Source organism: Castanea sativa, chromosome 7 (genome assembly GCF_040712315.1).
Source record: "Castanea sativa cultivar Marrone di Chiusa Pesio chromosome 7, ASM4071231v1".
NCBI classification, from domain to species: Eukaryota; Viridiplantae; Streptophyta; class Magnoliopsida; order Fagales; family Fagaceae; genus Castanea; species Castanea sativa.
In genome coordinates this window covers 5,429,381-5,448,944 of record NC_134019.1, presented here as the reverse complement: position 1 = coordinate 5,448,944, position 19,564 = coordinate 5,429,381, and the positions used below count along the sequence as shown (strand labels likewise).

General features: G+C 32.0%; 2 protein-coding genes and 1 pseudogene across 2 annotated transcripts; 1 reads left to right on the top strand and 2 right to left on the bottom strand.

Annotated features, from left to right (window-relative positions):
- The first annotated feature begins 3,299 nt into the window (after positions 1–3,299).
- LOC142641973 (GDSL esterase/lipase At5g45670-like) lies at positions 3,300–5,320 on the top strand. Its single transcript, XM_075816302.1, has 5 exons — positions 3,300–3,546; positions 4,005–4,129; positions 4,392–4,637; positions 4,755–4,986; positions 5,100–5,320. The coding sequence occupies exons 1-5, from the start codon at positions 3,300–3,302 to the stop codon at positions 5,318–5,320; spliced, it is 1,071 nt and encodes a 356-aa protein (XP_075672417.1).
- A 4,183-nt stretch (positions 5,321–9,503) lies between these two features.
- On the bottom strand, positions 9,504–14,067 carry LOC142643894 (spermidine hydroxycinnamoyl transferase-like; annotated as a pseudogene).
- Positions 14,068–14,688: 621 nt separating this feature from the next.
- LOC142642390 (spermidine hydroxycinnamoyl transferase-like) lies at positions 14,689–16,081 on the bottom strand. Its single transcript, XM_075816735.1, has one exon. The coding sequence runs from the start codon at positions 16,079–16,081 to the stop codon at positions 14,732–14,734; it is 1,350 nt and encodes a 449-aa protein (XP_075672850.1). The 3' UTR covers positions 14,689–14,731.
- Between the last annotated feature and the right edge of the window lie 3,483 nt (positions 16,082–19,564).

Sequence of the window (19,564 nt, the reverse complement as noted above, 5' to 3'; positions counted from 1 at the left end):
TTCAAAAAGATAAAATATTAATAACTATTTCATCAATCAAATATTTAAATTTCAAGTTTTTGTAGTATAAAATTATACATAAAAAATAAGCTTATTGATAAAATAATAAATAACATATGTTTGACATATGTTTAAAAACATAAAAAACATACAATTTAACAGTTAGATTTTCAAATTATGTAACCATGTTAATTTTTATATAAGGCTACACACTTAGTTGTAGCCTAAGACTACAATTAAGTTTGTAGCCAAATTTTGTCCTTTAAAAAACTCATTTTCATGAAAGTGTCAGTTAATTTTGTTGTTCCAAGTTTTGGGTGCCTATTTCAAATCATAAAACTTTTTCCTCAACTTCAGAATTTTGTCTTAATTTCCATTGACAACATTTCCTATGAGTTGCTCAACTTAAACTTCTTCCTCGACTTTAGAACTTTTTTTTTTTTTTTATTTATTAAAAATATGGAAAAAGTTTAGCTATAAAATTAGTTGTAGCATTAGACTACAAACTTATTTAATTTTTTTTTATTGGAGGTGAATTTTGACAAATCCACCATTGGATTACATCTTATTGTCCTCTATGCTTGCAAAATTTCAAGAAAATTAAAGATCAATAGTTATGTCATTAATAAATTTTTTAAATTGCAAGTTTTTGTAGTTTAAAATTATATACAAAATATAAGCTTATAGATCATGTGGTAAAGAATATCTGATTGACACAAAATTTAACATGTGTATTAAGGGCGTAAAGAACATGCAATTTAACGATTAGATTTTCAAAATATGTTATAATATTTAAGTTACAACCAATTTTGTTGCAAAATTTTGTCCAATTGACATAAATGAAGATTCCTAAATTTCCTAAGAATTAGGATTCTTAAATATAAACCGAAACTCTTTTAGAATTAGATCTTTGGGCTGTCATGTGACACTAATTCATTTGAAACTAAGGCTGCGTTTGTTTCGACTGAAAAGCATTTTCGAGTGTAAAATAATTTCAGGTGAAAATATTTTCAGGAAAGAAAGATAATTTCTAGTGTTTGGTTGCAATTTTAAAATTATATATATTAGAAAATAATTTGAAATTTTTGGTAACATTCTGAAAATGCAAATTTTCTACTAATTTCTCACATTTTCTTAGCCATTTTCTCAGCTTCCAAGCAAATTTTATATCAAAAAATCCACCAGCACCCACACAGCACCCATAGAAAATCCACACCACCCACACACTAGCACCACACAACATAAAAACCACCAAAACACCACCACCCACACCACCGCAACAACAACAAAAAAATCAGAGATCAAAAGCCACCAAAACACCACCACCCACACCACCACAAAAAAAAAAAAAAAAATCAGAGATCAAAGAGAGAAAGATTGAGAGATTGAGGGAAAGAGATAGGTAATGGCGGCCAGATCGGTAACGGCAGTTCGAGCTTGGGGCTTTGGGCGACAAGATCGGTGGTTTGATCTAGAGGCAGTAGCGACGATGGGGGTGGGTGGTGGGTTGTAGATCGGTGACATACGATCCTGCCAGCGATCTCGCGACTCGATCTCGCCGGTGTGAGCTCGACGACGCGTCTGGGCTTGGGGTGGTGGTCTGAGCTCGGCAGCGCGAGCTCGACGGCGCGAACTTGATCTCACTCTTTCTACTCTCTCTTCGTGGTTGTTCTCTCTCTCTCTCTCTCTCTCTCTCTCGCTCTCTCTCTGTTTTCAGTCTTTTCCATTAGAGAAGGGCTATTTTACCATCAAACTGTAAAATAATTTCAGTTGACCAAATTTTTCGTGCCTACCAAACACACAACATGGTGTAAAACAATTTTCTGAAATGCTTTTCAGCCAAAACAAACGCAACCTAATTCAAATTCTCATAGGTAGAACTTATTATGATTAACGCAAGTACATGCTTCAATAAAAAAAAAAAAAATTATTGACAATTTATTTTCCAAAAAACTAACCTTGCCTTCAATTTTTATTTATTTATTTTATATAATCATTGAATTTTATTTTACTTTTTTTAAAAATTTTAAAAATATTAACAAAGTTCTTTATATCATAATGACAAAAATTATGTTAAGTCAGTGTAAATAAATAAGTAAAAAAACTACCTTCTTTTTCTTACTTGAATGGAGCAATTCTCTATCAAATGATTGACAAATTAATTAAATGATTTCAAACAACCAAATTATGTTTTCTATTAACGATTGTTTTTGAGAAAACCAAATTTTAAATCCCTCGTTCAAAAGTACTATAGGTATTTGATAAATATTTCTAATTTCTTGTACAATATCTTTTTTAGGATAAAAACTTAGTACTTAATTTTCGATATGGGTGCTGATTGAAAATTGATAGTAACTGCAAAGTTTCAGCTTCATTTGCTAGCTACTCAAGCCATAAAGAAAATAGCATAAAGACGGCATTGGTTACTGTGTAATTCTCAGTTTGATACGCTAATGATAAATTAAATGCACGGTGCATGACATTCACATTTTATACGTAACCATTTAAGTTTTTTTTTGATAATTGGTAATTTATCATCATATTAATACTTGGGGTTTTAGCTTCAAATATTGTCTCTACTTTATCTTTTATTTAAAAATATTTCATATGTTCGACCTAAGATAGTCGGTAATTTATCATGATATATATCAATGCAAAAAATAGGTTCAAACTTTGTTTCCACCTTATCTCCCATTTTAAAATTTTCATATGTTATACCTCACTTAATCAAGATAGTTTTAACTTTGCAATTGATAATTTATCACTAAATAAAAAATAAAAAATTGTTAGCTGTTCACTTTTATACAATTGTTCACAAGGTATAAAGAGATATACGAAACTGATTAGGCTCCATGGTATTTCTTCTCTCATACATTAGGTGTGGGAGCTAATGGGTTTCAATACAGTATGCATGAGTTTTTTTTTTTGTAATAGAAGTGTTAAATACGCAAGAAAGGTCTTCAATTTTGGTTGTATTATTATTGAATATCATCTTGAAAAAATAAAAAATAAAAAATAAAAAACTTAATTGATTAGTTTTGAAAATGTAACATTATCTGCATGTCATATATCAAAGAATTTAAAATTAACATAGCTAGTTTGGACCTCTTGGTGACTTGGTCCATAATATTTTTAACGACTCCCATGAATTTTTTTACAAGAAATCTGTGTGTTTCCCGACTATAAATGTTTCTCCAAATTTTACGTCTGTGAACAATTCCATTTGTATTTCACCTCCATCTCCTCCTCTCTTTAATTGTCTCATTTCTAATTAAATTCTTTCAATTTTTTGATTGTCAATGGCATGTCAACTGAAGACATTGTTGATGCTACTTGTTTTCTTGCTGATATCAAATTTGCAACATTGTGTTAATGGAAGACCGCAAGTACCTTGTCTCTTCATTTTTGGGGACTCGTTGTCTGATAATGGAAACAATAACAACCTTGTGACAATGGCAAAAGCCAATTATCAACCATATGGGATTGATTTTCCTGAAGGACCCACCGGAAGGTTTACCAATGGTCGCAATATTGGTGATATCATTGGTATGCAAACTTACTCTTTCACAATATGTATACATAAATCGATGCATGTTACTTTCACATAAGTTTTTATATAATTTTTGGTTCAAATGATTATCCATTTTGAAGCATTTGATTTGGAACGTAGCAAATCTTTAATTAATGACCAAAAAAAATTGATTTTGGCTCCAAAACTAGCTTATATTTTTGTTAGGTCATTGCATATTTACTACAGTGTAAGAATTACTAGTAATTGACCTAAGTGTATTTCTTGTTACAATTCATTTTTGATTTGTTATTGATTTTTTCTTCCAAGGAAAGAAAAAATCGACCTTTCTACTTTACAAGTCTGTCTTTCTTCATTGTGGTTGTGTACTTGTGATGTGGTAAGTTGACGTGTTGACATGGTGCATTTATATTTCATAAGTCTTCTATTACTGTGGTTACCAAGTATTATTGTTTTCCATACTTTCTCGTTGCAGCTGAACTTCTGGGTTTTGAGAATTACATCCCACCTTTTGCTAATGCTGAAGGCTTCGAAATACTCAAAGGGGTCAATTATGCATCCGGTTCAGCAGGCATTCGCAATGAATCTGGACAACATCTGGTAATTTTAAGGTCATCTCCAGTGTGATGCATGCCAAACTTTGAGGAATCCCACATTTTCAGTCTGATATGTTTATTGCGAAATAGTATCATCTCAATTTTATCACGATTAAGATTTTATTTTTTTTAGATTTAACGGTATATAGATTGCCACATCGTTTAAAATTTTCTAGATGTACAGCAAGCTGTGAATCTCTAGATTCATAACACATTTAATCTGAAGTCTGAACCATTTCTTAAAATAATATAGTTCAGAATTGCAGGGTAATCGGATAAGCTTAGATAGACAATTGCAAAATCACCAATATACAGTCTCACACATCATTGAAATGTTGGGAGGTAATCACAAAGCAACAATATACCTAAGCAAGTGCATATACTCCATTACAATTGGCAGTAATGACTACCTGAGTAATTACTTCTTGCCAATGTTCTACCCTACTAGCCTACAATATACACCAGAGCAATATGCTAAGCTTCTTATCCAGCAACTCACTCAACAAGTAATGGTTAGCACAGATTCTTTCACATTTATTGTTGTTGTAGTTTGTTCCATCATGAATAAGATGGTATTTTGTCTCTTATTGATACAAGAAAACTAAATGGGACTTTTATGTTGATTCTAGACTTTGTACAGATATGGAGCAAGGAAGGTAGTCCTTTATGGGTTGGGTCAGCTAGGTAGTATTCCAGCTGTACTCTCTTTATGTGGAATTATTAGCTCTTCATGTGAGGAAAGCTTCAACAAAGTGGCCCAACTATTCAATGATAGGCTTATATCACTGGTGGCTGACCTCAACAAAAATCTATGGAAAGCAAAGTTTATCTTCATAAACACTACTAGTATGGAATACGCAAGTTCTACATTTCAAGGTAGACTGCCTAAACTGGTAACAGTCTTTGCACCTCTTTTGCCAATGCTATAGATTTTCTTCTTTTCCTTATGAGATTGAGATGAAATTTTGTGACAGGTTCCATTATTACAAATGCTTCTTGCTGTGAATTGTTGGGTTTTGGACAGTTCCAATGCTCTCCTTTAGGACATGTATGTCATAACAGGAGCCAATATATGTTTTGGGATGCAGTCCATCCAACTGAAGCCGCATATAGGTTCTATGGGGGAAGGGCATACAGAGCTCAGTCCCCAACTGATGCTTATCCATTTGACATCAGCTACCTCGCAAACCTCTAATGTACAAGATCACATGTAGGAAGATAATTCTCATGTGAAAGTCTGTAATGCCATTGTTTGCAATTCTTGTGCGACTGCCCAACTCATAATAAGGTCTATGTTTTGAAATGCTGGTTAGAAGAATGGAATAAAATTGACGATACTACATGGCTTCCAATAGGTTCAACTAATTAAGTTTTTATCCTCTAATAAGGGATTTGGGATTGAATCTCCCCTCCGCTAAAATATGTATTGGTAAAGAGCAATTGTCATGTAACACACGTTATAGATTCAAATCCAATTCTATCTAAAAGTAAAAAGAATATAATAAAAAAAAGAACCGAAAAAGAAAGAGGTTCAAGGTATTTAAGGTCAAACCGAGGTTCAACCGAGGTCGAACTGTAATAACATCATAAATTATTTAATAATTAAATTAAATACAAATAATAGATAAATTTTAAAAAAATGAGCAATATTAATTTAAAAAACATGGACAAATTAAATAATTTTCAAATACATTATCACAACTTTTAAATAAGAAAAAATAATAAATGATAAAGCATAAAACAATACATTACAATTATAATTAACAATTCAAGTATAAGTTATAACAAGAAATACAAAATAGGATTCAAATACTATCAGTCTTATTTACTTTTTTTTATATAATAGTGTCAACTAAATAAGATGTTAATATTATATGAAAAAAAATGTCTATTTTGTTTTAAAAAAAATTGTCAACTCATGAGATTTATCTCACTGAGCACGTCACCCACTGGCAATTTTAACTTTTAGTTTAAAAATAATTTTAAAGTAATAAAAAGGACATCTCATTTCCACAATCACATTTTCCAAGCAATCTGATAACTTCTTCTACACTTTTCTTTCCGGCACCTACTTCTAATATTTTAAATTTTGTGTCTTTCTCTCCTTACTTCTCAGTCTCACATCTTTGGTCTTTCTCAATTCTCAAGCAAATTATAATTTGAAGGTAAGTATCTCTTTCACAGCTTCATCCTTTACTCACTTTCCCTCTTTCTATTCCCGTCTCACTCATACTTCCTAAAGAACATAACCAGCCAACCTAAAATTGCTCTTCACGAAGAAATTTTCCAAGGAAGAAATCGAAAAAATCGTGTCCGGTTCAAAAAACCGTGCGGTTTGAACATGATTCGAGAGATTCACGGTAAAAATATAATTTCCGGTTTTTTGTGTTTAAAGAACCTTTTGGAATTAGATCAACAATGACACCAATACCCTGAATCTTTAAACCTTGCGATTTGGAATTAGCATTTATAACCCTTTTAAACTTGTACCGTTCCTATTCATTGGTTGATAAATAGTTAAAATATTTTAATGGTATAAATCATGGCTTTTAAAGATATTGTAATGTTAACTATTGTACAAATCTATTAAAATATTATAAATGACAAGAAAATATCTATTGAAAATCCATAACAAACTGTAAAAAATACATTTTATTTTTAGTAGTCTCCAAATACTTTAATTTCTTTAAATATTTAGTCAAGATTATTAATATTTATGCATTAACTTTTATTTATTTCATATTAATTAATTATTAAATTAATTATTATGTCAGCACGGTCCGACCTCGGTTCAACCTCGGTCTAATCTCAAAAACCTAGAATCTCTCCCCTTTTACGATTCTTTGAACTGTCCGGGTTTCAAAACCATGCCTCTCACCCATGCACGTGTCTTTTCATTTTTCTTTTTTTTTTACACTTCCCCACAATTTTTACACTTCACCTCATTTTTATTTACACTTCGGGTCTGTTTGGATAGAACTTATTGCTGAAAACTGAAAACTGAAAATACTGTAGTAAAATAATTTTAAAATGTGTGAATAGTACCGCGGGACCCATTTTTAATGAAAAAGTGGCTGAAAAGTGAAATTTGTGGATCCGTGAACAGTGCACGGATGCACTGTTCACGAAAGACAAGTCAACATCTGCGGCTGAAAAAAAAAAAAAAAAGCCTTGAAACGCAAAACGCAAAACGCAGCCCCTTTTCAGTTGAATCCAAACACATTCTCTCTCTCTCTCTCTCTCTCTCTCTCTCTCTCTCTCTCAGACTTTAATTAAATAAATTATTCATTTTATCTATTAAAATGATATATATTTAATATTATATGAAAAATAAATGCTTAACCATATATAAAATTGACCCTAAAAAAAAATCATATATAAAATTATAAATTTAATAATTAATTAATATACGAATTGCTGCCACACCCGTATTCTAATTTTTCAAATATTTTCTTATCGTCATATCGTATCTATACATGTACCCATACTGTATTTGTGTCTGTGCTTCCTAGATGCCAACTTGATTCAATTTGATAGGGGTTGAGGCCTGTACTCCATGTTGGCTCTGTTGGCTTTATTGTCTGCAAACCTTTAAGCTTACCGTCAAATTTACTTTTAGGGGGCGTGCTTGCGAAATATGAGAAAAGTTCAGAATACTGTTACATTTTTTATTGCACACCTGTGTAGGTTTTTATGGGCCAAATGGCGATGGTTGTTTCCCCTTTTTCTTTAATATTTTATTTTATTATTTTATATATTTTTAGTTCTATAATTAGAAGATGAGGATTTAAACTTTGAGTATCTTCATAATATCAGGATGTTTTAATTAGTTAAGTTATATGGCTCTTAGTTGTTGACAAAGTATAAAATGAAACCTAATTAACTCCATGATATTAAAATGTACCAACTAGTTGAGTTATAAGACTTTAAGTTATTGACGAAGAATTAAATTTGATGAAGAGAAATATTCTCTCCCACTTTTTTTGTTTTATTTGATGCTCTATCAAATTAAGTAATTTTCTTTCCAGGTTTATAATTAATAGAAAAATTACTAACACTGTTAATAGATTTCATTAAATTAAAAAAAAAGTATAAAAATCGAGCTAAACGAATTCTTCTCTCCCACTTAATCTGTTTCACATTATGTTTCACCAAATTAGACAACATTGTTCCTAGTTTATAACTAATACACAAATTACTCATACCTTCAAAAAATTTAATTAAAATTCAAAAAATTAATGAAAAAGTGTAAGTTTTTCTAAATCCGTGCACTAGTCACATTGAAATGTTCATTGAGCCTTTCATGACACAATTTCAACCTTAAAATTTTTGTAGGAATAATAATAATTTTAAAAAATAGACATAGAGAAAGGAAAAAAAATTATGAAAATCACAAATTTCTTTTTCCCTCATAATTCTTGTAGCTATGAAGATAAAATAGAATAAAATTTTTTTTAAGTATGATTCCCCCTGTAAAACAAGAAGTCACACATAACATTTTCCCCATGTAAAAGAATATACCAACTTTTCGTTATTGAACTCATTGTAAGTAATAACATTTTAGTATTTTCAACAAAAACTTTCATAATACGTGGTTAATATAGGTCAATGTTCCATGACAACCAGAGCTTTCATATGCCGGCAGTACTTCCCTGTCGGTGCGTAACAGTAGGATCGTTGTGCCATTTCACGGATGCCCCATCCAAAACCCACAGCCTTTTCCTTTGTAGCAAAAACTTGCATGCACTTCAAACACGTAAACACCTGAGTTGGACTTCATGCACAGCTCCTTAATGCCTTGGCCAACAAATCATAATAGATTGCCAAATTCGGAAATGACTTCTTCAGTGTTTTTGCACCATCTGTCGTGACACATTGTTTGAAGTAGGACACATCAATTTGTTATCCTTTTCATGGACAATTGAATATTCTAAACACTTAGTTGTATTGATGACTTAAGACCAACATTTGTTATCTTTTTCATGGACAGTTGAATATGATGCAACTATGTGTTTGAATTTAATTTATATGATTAATTACTCAACTAATTAATGCCATAAAATACTTAATTGGAAATCAATTACTTGTTTATTAAAGCATGAAATTACTACCGTGTGCTCTTGTCGTGATGATCACTCTACAAGTATAAATGTTTGTAGGGGTACGGGGGCAAGGGTGGAGATTTAAGTCTCTAAGAGAGTTTTACACACTTAGATTAGATTAAAGTAAAATTTTTATTTTGTATAAAAAATTAAAAAAAAAAACATGGAATTAATTTTATTACGAATTAAACATCAACAACATGTAGACTAAAAAAGCTAAGCACTTTCTTACAACTAATTCTTCTTTTTCTTGCTACTCCTTATTTTTATTCAAATTCATGACCATTCCATAAAATATATTCCATAGAAGTGCTTCTTAAAATCATCAACATGAGCCACTTGCAGACACAAAGCCACAGTCAAAGATCCATCTCCATCATGACTTGGAAGGACAAGCGAGTCTCCATCAATATCATGTGTTCCTAGCCCCATATAAATCTCCTTCCCCCATCCAAAATCGAGGCCATAGATTGGCAAGCTCAACCAGCTTACAACCCCAAAATTTGGATTTCCATGGAAAGGTCCTTGTGTGCTCCCCACGGAATGAATGTCTTGAACAGCGTCAAGTCCGGTTGATTCTTCAGAAAATCAATACCCAAATTCACAAACTCATCATTCACTTTCTTGATAGCCTCTCTTACCCTACTTGAACCATAGCTTAATGGTTTGGACATCAAATCCACAGCACGACTCGTAGCAAACACATCCAAAGTTGCATTGCCAAAGTAGTAGAGGCGACGCCACTCAGTAGCCAGGGTGTTCCTAGGAACACCCTGGCTTGAATTTTTTATTTATTTATTTATATATATATAAATAATTTAATTTTTTTATTTATTTCCCTTAAAAAAAAAATAGGAACACCCTCAAGCAATATCAAGAACACCCTCAAAAATTTTATGCCAAACATATTTTGAACTAAAAGGCATACAGAAGTAGGGGTGTGTGCACACATGAGGTGTGTGCTAACGCACAGTAGGGTGTGTGTTAGACTTCTAATAGTTAGTAAAAAAAAATGAATGAAGCAACTAAACACCAATAATTAATAATTTAATTAACTAATACATTATAAAAGACAAACAAATTAAATTATGTTAGGCTAAACAACAATTAATAATTTAATAATTAATGAAACAACAATACAACAAATTATAGTTTATAAAAGACAAACAAATTTATGAAACAACTAAACAACAATAATTAATAATTTTATTAATATTTCAAATAAACTTATAGTTTATTGTACTGGTACCTTTGTTCATTAATTTCTTTTCTTTTTATTTTTTTTAATTTTTTTTCCTTTATAGGTTTTTCGGTGTACAGAATGTAAATTTGTTTTGGTTTTAAGAATTTTTTTTTAAGTACAAACTTCATGCTTGCCAAATTTTGAATTTCGGCCGGTATTTACCGAAATGTCCCGAAACACCTGAAATAGACCGAAATGACCCAAAATTTTTTCAAAGTGAAATAGAAATATCTTGGACAAAATTCCTGGAGTCGCCACTGCAAAGTACCCAATTGACAATGGTGTACTCATGCGCCTTCTTAAGTCAACACAAACACATAATGTCGTAGGTTGTTCATTTTCGTGTTTACATGCTTTGCATGCACATCTCCAAATGTGTCCCGCCAAAGTCCATACCGAGTGTAACCACGCTCTAAATCACTACTGCTCTGATCTTCATTTGCCATCTTCTTTAGCTTTTCGACTTGGTTTTTTGTAAGCTTTAACATGGCCACCGTAGTCTTCTTTCGCACTTCTAGATCATCCAATTTCCCAAGCAAGAGTAGTAGTTGAATAAAAGCCTCATGGTCTATGCATGGACTGGCTCTTGGGTGACCCCCAGCTCTTAAAACCCTTCGATCAATGAAATGGTGGTGTCCCTAATGGCTCACCTCGAGCAAGCCTAGCCCACTCTGTAAATATGTGTAGTGCACTTGGTCCATCAGGCACTGCATGTGATGTTAATAGGCCAAGACTAATGCCTCCGCACTTGAAGTTTGTGAGTTGCACCAATAATAATGGCATTTCATGAATTGGGACACTAAAATTTACACCTGGGAATAGAAATTCATACTTTGCTGTGGTAGAAAAGTCACCAAAATCTTCTAATCTTGACTCAGATTCAGCTTCAAAGAATTGAACCCCTTTAGCATTGCAATCAATCTGAAGACGGCCTTTGCCTATCCAATGCAAACGACCAGCAATTGGATAGAAAGGCACCGATGCTTTCCTTAGCGACTCTTTTAGAGTATTGGTAATGTTTTCTGGTGGTAAAAGCCTTAAGATTAAAATGGCTACAATTTTGTGTGTGTGTGTGTGTGTGTGTGTGTGTGTGGCTATAGGATTTTGTAGGCCAAATGGGGATGGTTGTTGCTTCTTCTTTTTTATTTTTTATTTTATGTCTTCTGGATGGTTGTTGGCTCATGCTTCTATATAAAGCAGCATTTTTTTTTAACCTATAATTGAAAATTTGGAGGAGAGGATTTGAATTCTGAGGGTGATTTTTGCATGGATTATTTTTATCAACTTATTTTATTATGTAATTTATTTTTGCTAATATTTATAGGTCTTACTATACTTTTTGATACTATTCATGGATCTCACTGTACTATTTTAATTAACTTTTATCTTTATGTACAGTACTTTCAACAAAAAAATTTCAGTTTCAATAAAATAAGCGGATCCTAACTAACAGCACTAAATATCTTCAACGAATCAAGAACTTGCATGCACAACAAACACGTAAACAACTGAGTTGGACTTCATGCACAGGCAGCACGTACAGCTCCTTAATGCCTTGACCAACAAATCAAAAAAAGATTGCCAAATTCGCAAATGACTTCTTCAGTGTTTTTGCACCACCTTATCCTTATGGTAAGTCGTGACACATTGTTTGAAGTAGGACACATCAATTTGTCAAGTACGTAGGACACAAGTATATTTATGTTATTGTGAAGTCGTGTATGTAAGAGAATTTCTATTATCTTATTTTCTTTTCAATCAATTAAAGAAATTTATATTTATTTTCCTCGTTCCATTTTTCCTTCCCTTCAATCAAATATTATACAGTAAAAAACTAAACTCTTTTTCTATTTCTAATGTGTTCCATCCTCCTAATCAAAAAGAGCTTTTGTCATGTGTAATTTTCCTTTAAATTATATTAATGAGGATTATAAATGAATCAAGTTCTTTATATAAAAAAACTCCTGCTTAACTCAAAAAAATGCTTATTTACCTTCACTTGTTTAGCCGACAAGCCAAATCCAAGCACAAGTTTCATCTTGACAATTAAACGAGCCAAGTCAAACATAATAATGTATTTTTGAATAAGCTTATGAACATGACGTTTAATTTACCTATATAATATTATCTTTATAAATGTAAACTCGTCTAAAAATATATTTATATAGACTTGAATTTGGATTGTGTAATCTAAAAATTGGTCATATGATATTAAACTAAGATTTGTAGTTTTGTTGATAAAATAAACTATCCATTCATAGTAAACAAATTATAAATTTGTGAAGGTTAAAAAATTTTAGTCATGTTTAACTATATATGGTAAAATAATATGTTAATCGAATTAATATTCCCCTTGTCCCAAATTATTGTTTATGAATTTCAATTTGGGATGTTCCAAAATGTTGCCCTCTTTGAAAAGATAATAAATTAATTTTCTCACATACCTTTTACACTTTATTTTTAAAAAGCAATATATTCTTCTGTTTAAATTAGTGGGATAGTTTCAAAAACTTGTACTTTTTAAACCAAAAGGCAAACCATTAAATAATGTTAACTTAAATCTTTGATGTTCTAAATAGGACCAACAATATGGGACAAAGTTAGTAGCTTGCGAATAAGTTTCAGCTTATTCGACAATAAAGTAAACTAAGTTTAAACTTGTAATCTTTTTTGGTAAGTAATAAGCACAATTTTGGCTCCCATACAAACTAAAACTAAATGAACAAATGTGAACCTTTAATACTCATCTCAACTCTTTTGATACCCTAATATAAATCACAAATAATATTCTTGAAATGTATTAAATCATGATTTTTTTTGTTAAAATAAATATATATAATACACATAAGTGAATAATAATAATAATAATAATAATAATAATAATAATAATAATAATAATAATAATAATAATAATAATGTTGGAATCAAAATATGTGTTTTAAATCATAAAGTGAAAATATTTTTTATATGCTTTAATATGCACAATATAAGATAAGAAATATAATAATAGCAATACTGAGTGATTTTTTTTTTTTTTAATTATGGATATGAATGCAACATAGTGAGGGATGCAAATGTAACAAATAAATCCATGCCCTCTCAAAATCTTTTTCATTTTATGAGATACAAAATAAACCATGTTATAGTTTTCTTTTATTTAAGAAAAAAAAAAACTCAATGCATTTGTATCCCTAGCCTAGCTCTCTAAATATAAAATGAAAAAGAGTTTGTTTTTAGGAAAAAAAAAAAGAAAGAAAAGAAAAGATTTTGATAGAGAGATGCTAAAATATATGCTTTAAATGCATATATTGTTAATGAGTTATATATGACAAAACAAAGTTTTAATATTAAGAGAAATAAAATAAGATATTAATACTTTAAATAGGTATTTGTATTTTTTTTTCTTAAGTATGAAGGGGCTATTAATTTAAATTTGCACTCTAAAAAAGTGTTAAGAAACTATAGGTAGTGGAGCCGTGGAGGGGGGAGAAATTCGAAAAGCCAGCCCTTCTCCCCTCTGCCCTTGATCTGAGTGTGTATATATAAGAGGATCCATGAGTATTTTTACTGAAGGAGGCCCTTATATTCGACATCCATTATTCTGCTTTTGGTGATCTGACATTTCAAATCGGTGGAGATAGATATATAGAGATCAAAATTGGCGTATGAAGACTAGATTAACAAATGCTTATAATCTCAACATTACAAATGTAAAATGATTCACTATGTTTATGGGCTCACCCTTAAAATAACTTTTTTTTAAAAGAAAAGACTCTAAAAAATTGGTTGAATAATAATTTAAAAAAAGGGAAAAATTAATGATTTTTAAAAAATTTTATATGTTTTTTAGTTAATTTTTTGTTGTGACAGTTTAATAGAAATTTCATTCAATGATCAAATTTCAACACACACACAAAAAAAAAAAAAAAAAAATTAAAAATCAGGTACAATAACTTAGATTAAAAATATTAAGTTTTCTAATTAAATTCAAAAACTTTGTTGCATTGATTATTAAATACTAACATTTGTTATCTTTTAAATAAGATGACTCAACTATATGCCATGAAATACTTAATGGGAAATCAATTACTTGTTTATTCAAGCATTAAATTAATTTCTTACTGAACATCAACAACATATAGACTTAAAAAGCTAAGCACATTATTACTACTTATTCTTCTTTTTCTTGCTACTACTTGTTTTTATTCAAATTCATGGCCATTCCATAAAATATATCCTTTCTTTTCTTTTCATTTTCCCACTAAATATCTTCATAGAAGTGCTTCTTAAAATCATCCATATGAGCCACTTGCAGACACAAAGCCACAGTCAACGATCCATCTCCATCATGACTCGGAAGGACAAGCGAGTCTCCATCAAAATCATGTGTTCCTGGCCCCATATAAATCTCCTTCCCCCATCCAAAATCAAGGCCATAGATTGGTATGGTCAACCAGCTCACAACCCCAAGATTTGGATTTCCATAGAAAGGCCCTCGGGTGCTCCCCACGGAATGAATGTCTTGAAATGGTGTCAAGTCCGGTTGATTCTTCAAAAAATCAATACCCGAATTCACAAACTCATCATTCACTTTCTTGATAGCCTCTCTTATCCTACTTGAAGCATAGCTTAATGGTTTGTACATCAAATCCCCGGCACGACTCGTAGCAATCACATCCAAAGTTGCATTGCCAAAGTACCCAATTGGCAATGGTGTACTCATGCGCCTTCTTGAGTCAACACAAACACCTAATGCCGTAGGTTGTTCATTTTCGTGTTTACGAGCTTTGCATGCACATCTCCAAATGTGTCCCGCCAAAGTCTCATACCGTGTGTAACCACGCTCTAAATCGCTACTCTGATCCTCATTTGCCATCTTCTTTAGCTTTTCAACTTGGGTTTTTGTAAGCTTTAAAATGGCCACCGTAGTCTTCTTCTTTCGCTCTTCTAGACTATCCAATTTCCCAAGCAAGAGTGGGGGTTGAATAAACCCCTCGTGGTCAATGCATGGACTAGCTCTTGGGGGATCCCCAGCTCTTAAAACCCTTCGATCATGAAATGGTGATGTCCCTAATGGCTCACCTCGAGCAATCCTAGCCCACTCTGAAAAGAAGTGTAGTGCACTTGGTCCATCAACCACAGCATGTGATACCAATAGGCTAAGACTAATGCCTCCACACATGAACTTAGTGAGTTGCACCAATAATAATGGCATTTCATGAATTTGGACACTATAATCTACACTTGGGATTAAGTACTCATACTCTGGACAGGGAGAGAAGTCACCAAAATCTTCTAATTTGGACTCAGATTCAGCTTCGAAGAATTGAACCCCTTCAGCATTGCAATTAATTTGAAGACGGCCTTTGCCTATCCAACGCAAACGACCAGCTATTGGATAGAAAGGCACCAATGCTTTGCTTAATGACTCTTTAAGAGTATTGGTAATGGTGTCTGGTGGTGAAAGCCAGTTTTGTGTTGGACGGTAGAAATAGATTGTGGAAACATGAGTTGTGGTACCAACTTGATCTAATTCTGATAAGGGTTGGGGGCCATTCCATGTTGGCTCTGCTGGCTTTACTGTGCAGCAATTCTTTAAGCTTACTACCATTATTTCTTTTAGAGAATGATTGAAAGAGATGAGAAAATGTTGGAATAATGGTTACATTTTTATTGTATAGCTATTGGTTTTTATAGGCCAAATGGAGGTGGTTGTTTCTTCACACTTTTTTGTTCACCAACAAACTTGAGAATTGAGAAAAGGATTAATGGCACTTATCCTCCCCAAATTATGGGGTCAGTTGTAATGTCCCAAAAATATACAATTGATTAATGTTGTTAAATTTTTTTTTTTTTTGTAAAGCTATTGGGTTTATTAGGCCAAATTGGGATGATTGTGATTCATACTTATAATTTGTTCACCGTTGCTCGGAAATATTTGTAGAATTATGAAAATGTAATTATATTTTTCAATTTATATATTTTTGGTTGAACTTAATGACAATATTTTAAATAAAATACATTAAGTTTTTTAATTAAATTCAAATACCAGGTTGTATTGACTATTAAATCCTAATACTTATTTTTTTCAAGGATAATGAAATTCAATGCAACTTTATTTCTATTTTATTTTTAAAAAAAAAATTCCGATTTCATGTATTGTACTCAAGTTTTATCTTCAAAAAATTTATAATTTTCTATGTTAAATTTTTTATTGTTATTTGAATTTAGCAACTCTCTTGGGGCAATTTGCCTATTGCCCATGATTCATGGATTCAATGCTCAATTTTGTACTAAAAAAAGAAAACTCCAACCGAATCCATAATTTTAGGGAAGAGTGCAATTAACCCATGAAGAAAAGATGTTTCATTCAGCTGCCGCAAATGATGTATCCAGTTGAATCCAAATATTCTGTCCATTTTTCCTATCCTATTTTATGCTCTACAAATAAAAAATTGTCAAGTGTCCACCTACTTAATTAAATGCTAATTTAATTTTTTGTCTTCTCTTATTTCAGTTTCCTAAAATAAATAAAATCAACCCCTCGTTATTTTCAAATCCATCACTAGGGACATGTATAGAGAAATTGCGTTGTCATGTCATCAACTAGCATCTATTAATTGAATCCACCAACCTATGGTCTATTTTGGTGGATTGATAAAGTATATTAGAAAACAAACTAATATCAAGTGGCTTTGTGGCTGTGATTTTCTGTTCGTATTTAACTTAAATTGCATTGGGTATAGACTTTGATATTATTGTCTTAGGAATTTAGGATCCTGCATTTGCTTTTGAAGTAGAAGGGGACTATTTCATGATATGGGAGTACGCTCGGGTCCATTTGGTTCAATTTTAAGAAGAATTTTATAATAAAACAAACATTTTCAGCTTGAGAAAACTTTGGTTGAACGTACATCCAACATATTTGAAAAATTGTATAGTATATCGGAACACAAACTTAACTGGTGGTGGATAGTTGTCAATGGCACCAGTGCTAGTTAGAGGTGGTGGCTGGTAAGGCTTGTGGACACTAGGGGTTATTTTAGGGAGTCGCCACCTAGTTTTTCAATAGTCTAGGAACCATATATATAGCGTCCCTTCAAGGAAGGACCTTTGATCTTACTACCAGAGTATGGGTTCGGAGTTTAGGTATGCTCTTGGGAAGGTGTTAGGCATCCAAGATTGTCTAACCCTAAGGTTGGCTTCCCATCATTGTGTCTTATACCTTAACCTTATTAAAAACAACCTCAACACTTGCATCCTAAACTCACACACACACTAGTATGCATCTAACATACAACATGACATCTTTCATCCCAAAACACATACAGCCTATCTTAAAGCAAAAGAGAACCAAACACACAAAAGAAACCATAGCATTCATTTAGCATGTGAAAACCCTATCATACATCTAAAACAAGGCAGTGAGCATATCATCAAACACAACACATATCATAAACTAGGCATTAACACATTAGAAACCCTAATCATACATCTAAGCATGTTTCATCATATTACCAAAATACAAATGCATGGACATTTTTAATGCATGACTTACCATTTACTTACCTCTCAGCAACACAGCACCCATGGCATTGATGAATGGCATGTAAATGAATGGCATGGTATCAAAATGAAAGAAAAACCCTAATCTAGCATGTGATAGCAAACAAGCACAGGTACAAGCATGTATAAGCATGTGAACAGACTTTGAAAAGGGGGTAAAGCATGTGAAACAAACCAAGCAAAAAATGTGGGGAATCTAGATTAGGGTTAGGCAGAGGCCTACGTACGTAGGTTTTAACCTGTGTATGTATGCTCATGACATACATGCGTGAGACTTGTTCAAAAACCCTAACCCAAAAACCTGAAACAAAAAGTAGAGCACAAACAAAAACCTAATTCTAACTATCTAGCATGCTTAGAACATAACAGAATTATAAAACTAACCTAAGCAAACATATAAAAACCTAAATTACGCAAAGAAGCAGGACTAAAACTAAAAAGAAAGACAAAAAATGAAAAAAAAAAAAAAAAAAAGGAAGAAAGAAAGAATACCTTAAAGCAAAAGCTCATAGACTTGATTTTTGACCGTTCTCTCAGTCAAATCTATCTCAATTCAATAAAACAGCGATTAGAAACTCTAAACTTAAAAGATCTCCTGATCAAATAAAAATGACTTGAGAGTGTTTTGTGAAAAACTCCTTTTTGATTCACTATTTTCTAGTGAATCTTAGGTTTTTTCCATGAGATTTCTATGTATTTTGAAAATGTACCAAGTAAGACTTTTTATAGTGGAAAAAATGAGGTTTGGAACGACTCCCAGACAATGTGGGATTTATTTCAAACTTCAGCTATTATTACAAAAAACTTGTCTTTCTTATGCTTCTAAAACCCTAGCTCGTACATAGGAACGTGCCTGCATACACATGCTTTGGCCTGCGTATGCAGGCTACGACCCACATACGCAGGCCAAGAGCCACTTTGGTCATTTTATTTTCAAAAATAGATTTTTGCTCATTTAAAAGATTATATTTTCCATTTTAACGCTCTCTGAGTCAATTTAATATCTGATTAGGCTCTAAACTAGCCTTGGGCCTTATAGTTCGAGCATCATTGGGGAACAGGGGCTTAAGTTGTAAATGGTACAAAATGCAGTGTTTATAGGGCTATGTTGGTTTCTATTTTATTTATTTTAGGAAATTGAATTAAAAGAAGTAAAAAATTAGTATTTAATTAAGTAGGTGGACACTTGGCAATTTTTTATTTGTAGAACACATAATAGAATAAAAAAAGTGAAATAGAAGATTTGAATTCTATGCAGTTTGCCAAAATGAGAATTTCATGAGTGCTATGGCTTTGAGGCTAGCTACACGAAACCCAATATGTACGTGTCCAGCCTAAAGGTATCACATTTAAGCTCTTTAATAAGCTTTCATTATCAGCAACCAACAGAACCTGCCAAGTCCCCTATTCTGTTTGAAATTGGAGAATGTGAGAGATGTGAGTGGAAGAGAAGAACCTGTGTGTGGGGGCGATGACTAATGAGTAATGTTATAAGACTAAGGCAAGATTTTATATATATATATATATA